At 42.6% G+C, this 3,775-nt stretch overlaps 1 protein-coding gene across 4 annotated transcripts in view; it reads left to right on the top strand.

Moving 5' to 3' along the window:
- The window catches only part of cacna1ha (calcium channel, voltage-dependent, T type, alpha 1H subunit a), a 294,694-nt gene that overhangs the window by 63,720 nt on the left and 227,199 nt on the right, over positions 1 to 3,775 (top strand). For all 4 annotated transcript variants that reach the window (XM_043711241.1, XM_043711238.1, XM_043711240.1 and 1 more), the window contains exon 5: positions 1,979 to 2,288. In XM_043711241.1, coding sequence (XP_043567176.1) covers positions 1,979 to 2,288 — 310 coding nt within the window. The remainder of the gene's footprint in view (positions 1 to 1,978; positions 2,289 to 3,775) is intronic.

The following is a 3,775-nucleotide window of genomic DNA, read 5'->3' as shown; positions in this document are numbered from 1 at the left end:
CTCAAGTTTAAATCCGCCTGCACATATGCTATCCTGCTGCTTATCTTTCCATTTAACTCCATACTCCTTGTCGCTTTCACTTTCCCTTCCCCCCAACTCAGAGGTTTAAAGACCTACTGACCACCCTATTTATCCTCTTCGCTAGAACATTGGTACCTGATCGGTTCAGGTGGAGACCGTCCCAACCCTACAGATCCCCCCGGTTCCAAAACTGATGCCAATGCCCCATGAAGTGGAATCTCTCTTTCCCACACCAATCCCTTAGCCACGTGTTTACTTCCCTAATTTTCTTATCCCTATGCCAATTGGCACGTGGCTCGGGCAGTAATCCGGAGATTATAACCCTTGAGGACCTGTACTTCAATTTCCTTCCAAGGGCTCGTTAATCCCCAAACAGGTCCTCCACCCTAGCTTTGCCTATGTTGTTAGTCCCAACGTGGACCACAACAACTGGATCCTCCCCCTCCCGCTCCAATATCCTTTCAAGCCGGTCAGAGATGTCCCGAACCCTGGCACCGGGTAGGCACCATGCGAGACTCCCGATCCGGCTTGCAAAGGATACTATCTGTCCCCCTAATTATAGAATCCCCTATAGCAACTACTTGTGTTTTTGCTCCCCCCTCTTGAATGGCCTTCTGCACCATGGTGCCGTGGTCAGCTGGCTCATCCTGTCCAGAGCCCTTTTCCTCATCTGTACAGGGTTTGTAGCAGGGGAATGGGTGTCTCAATGTCTTTTAAATGTGTCTCCAGAATCTTTGAGTCAGGGCTGTACTGGTGGGGATAGGAACATCTGCCCACCACTCATATGTGGTTCACTGTCTAAGTCATCCTAGACAGTGAAGAAGTCCTCACTTTCTCCTATGAAATGAGCAGAAGAGTTTGTGATTACTCTGGAGCACTTTCTACAGGCAATGGAAGATGTGATTGGATTAGATTCCCTACAGTATGGAAACAGGCCCTTCGGCCCAACAAGTCCACACCGATCTTCTGAAGAGCAACTCACCCAGACTCATTTCCTTACCCTATATTTACTCCTGACTAATGCACCTAACACAATGGGCAATTCAGCATGACCAATCCACCTGACTTGCACATCTTTGGATTGTGGGAGGAAACCGGAACACCCGGAAGAAATCCACATAGACATGGGGAGAATGTGCAAACTCCACACAGACAGCTGCCCGAGGCGGGAATCGAACTCGGCTCCCTGGCGCTTTTGGGCAGCTGTGCTAACCACTGAGCCACTGTGCCGCCCTAAATGTGACACCATCTAAAACATCTGTGGTCATACTTTAACTCCAAAATGGAAAATCCCATACTCAGTCTCATGTGGGCGATAGACACTGCATACTAGTTCAGAAGAGCTGTTGTCTCAAGTGCCAAATATGGAACATGGAGGTTACTGTTGAACAATGTTTGCATTATTCTCTAAATCAGGTTATTACCGTCCTAACACAGGTCCAAATGTTACAAAAATCCTTCCAAGTGCATGACTTCCAACACCTAGAAGCACAAAGGCATTAGGTACCTGCAAACACAATCACCTCAAATCCTTTATCATTCTGATTGGGGCATTTATCATTGCTCCTTCACTGTCACTAGAATTCCACAAAAAGCAGCAAAGCGGGAACACCCTCACCATTTGAAATACAGTGGTTCAATACGGAAGCCCAACAGATCCTGTTTGAGAGCAACTACAGATGTATAATAAATGCTAATCTTGTCAAAAATACCTAGATCTTGAAGAACAATAAAATAAATCTCTAACGTTTATGCTAACAAGCTTTGCTTAGAAGAAAATGTTTTAAAACATTGAATTTCATTTGAAACTGTAAAACTGAGTATCCATTTTATGATGCATACTTTAACAATAAGGGATGTGTCCACAGTTTTTTTTTGTTTGTGAATTTTGTTTCTGTCTTAATTTACCAAATAATACACCATTAATACAGGCTAATTCTCTCACTTTTTTTTTTAGGTATTACAATGTTTCTTTACCTCCAAATTATCAGATAGAAGGTGATGAAACTCCATTTATTTGCTCACTGCCACGGGACAATGGCATGCAGAAATGTCAGGACCTTCCAAATTTGAAAGAAAATGGAGTCGAATGTTTTCTTACCTTGGATTCTTACAACCACCCAAGATATAGTCTGGAAATGGACAATGCAAGTGGTTGCATAAACTGGAATCAATATTACAATGTGTGCAGAACGGGAGATGTAAACCCACATAAGGGTGCCATTAATTTTGATAATATAGGATATGCCTGGATTGCCATTTTTCAGGTAAGGTCCCTTATCATAAATATTTATTTACCTATTCATTTTTTAGACATTTATATAAATAAGTTACTCCTATTACAATTTAATCCCACGTGACTAAGTTCTATAGTCTAGGAACAATTTGGGAATACCACTAAAGTTATGATAACAAAGTCTTTCATGTTCACTTTTCAATGGTGTAGTGAATAATTCAGTTTTACTAGATTCAAAGCAAATTTGACTATTGTTGAGACATTGCTTATGTGTTTTTCGCCGTGACATTCATGTGACCACTATGGAAACTGTAAAAGATCATAGAATGAAGGCTGTCAGATTCAAGGAGCTGGTCATTGTTTGGTTCCATTAGTTTTCCTAGTATTTAGCTCATGATCACAATTGTTGTAAGTTTCTTTTCCCTTATGCCTGTTGATTGTCTACAATGCTTTCTGTGTCTTCTCCTGTGAAAACAGATACAAAAGGCAGATTTTTTTAGGGGTTTGAGCATGTGGAAAATGGCGAGATTTGTGGCAAAAATGGATGAGAAATCCGATGAAAGCTATTTCAAAGTCAGCAGTATCCCACTCCATCTTATATGCTTTTGACAAGTGGTGTGGAGAGTTTCTTGCTAGGCAGCAGTGACTTGCCAATCAGGGAGACTTATTGCTTGTCAAACGCTTTGTTGATGGTCCAAGGTGCCTCATTAATATTCAGATTTCTGTCTTACAAAACTCACCCAACAAGGTAGATATTGAGACAACATGTCATGGAAACAGAGTGAAGACTTGGCACCTTCAGCTTGCTGATTGCTACATAGGACCTCGATGATGGACATTGGCATCTGATATGTTACCACCTCAATGAACCCTCAGAGCATCTCATGGCACCATCTCTGATCCACTCATAAGACCTGTCTGCACTTTAATATTGTACCTCTGGCTGCACAGGCAGCTCTCATTGTAATGCTGCTGCAAAGACACTGTGCTCAAGATATGCGCTCAGCTCATGGACTGGTCCAGGTTGCGTCTCTGGGCTCTTTGCCTACTGACGTAGTCCATATTGAGTTTAATCCTATACGATGCTCACAGCATCCCTGCCTTGCATTGCTTAATTTTAATGCCTCAGCCAGATGTATTGGGCTCTCATAGAGCACGGGAGCCGTGGTTTACGAAGGAAGTGGAATCTCTGGTCAAGAGGAAGAAGAAGGCTTATGTTAGGATGAGATGTGAAGGCTCAGTTAGGGTGCTTGAGGGTTACAAGGTAGCCAGGAAAGACCTAAAGAGAGAGCTCAGAAGAGCCAGGAGGAGACATGAGAAGTTGTTGGCGGATAGGATCAGGGCAAACCCAAGGCTTTCTATAGGTATTTAAGGAATAAAAGAATGACGAGAGTAAGATTAGGGCCAATCAAAGATAGTAGTGGGAAGTTGTGTGTGGAGTCAGAGGAAATAGGGGAAGCACTAAATGAATATTTTTCAACAGTATTCACTCTAGAAAACGACAATGTTGTCAAGGAG

Source organism: Chiloscyllium plagiosum, chromosome 21 (genome assembly GCF_004010195.1).
Source record: "Chiloscyllium plagiosum isolate BGI_BamShark_2017 chromosome 21, ASM401019v2, whole genome shotgun sequence".
In the NCBI taxonomy this organism is placed as follows: Eukaryota; Metazoa; Chordata; class Chondrichthyes; order Orectolobiformes; family Hemiscylliidae; genus Chiloscyllium; species Chiloscyllium plagiosum.
The sequence above is the reverse complement of the archived record's forward strand: the minus strand, read 5'-3'. Positions and strand labels throughout refer to the sequence as shown.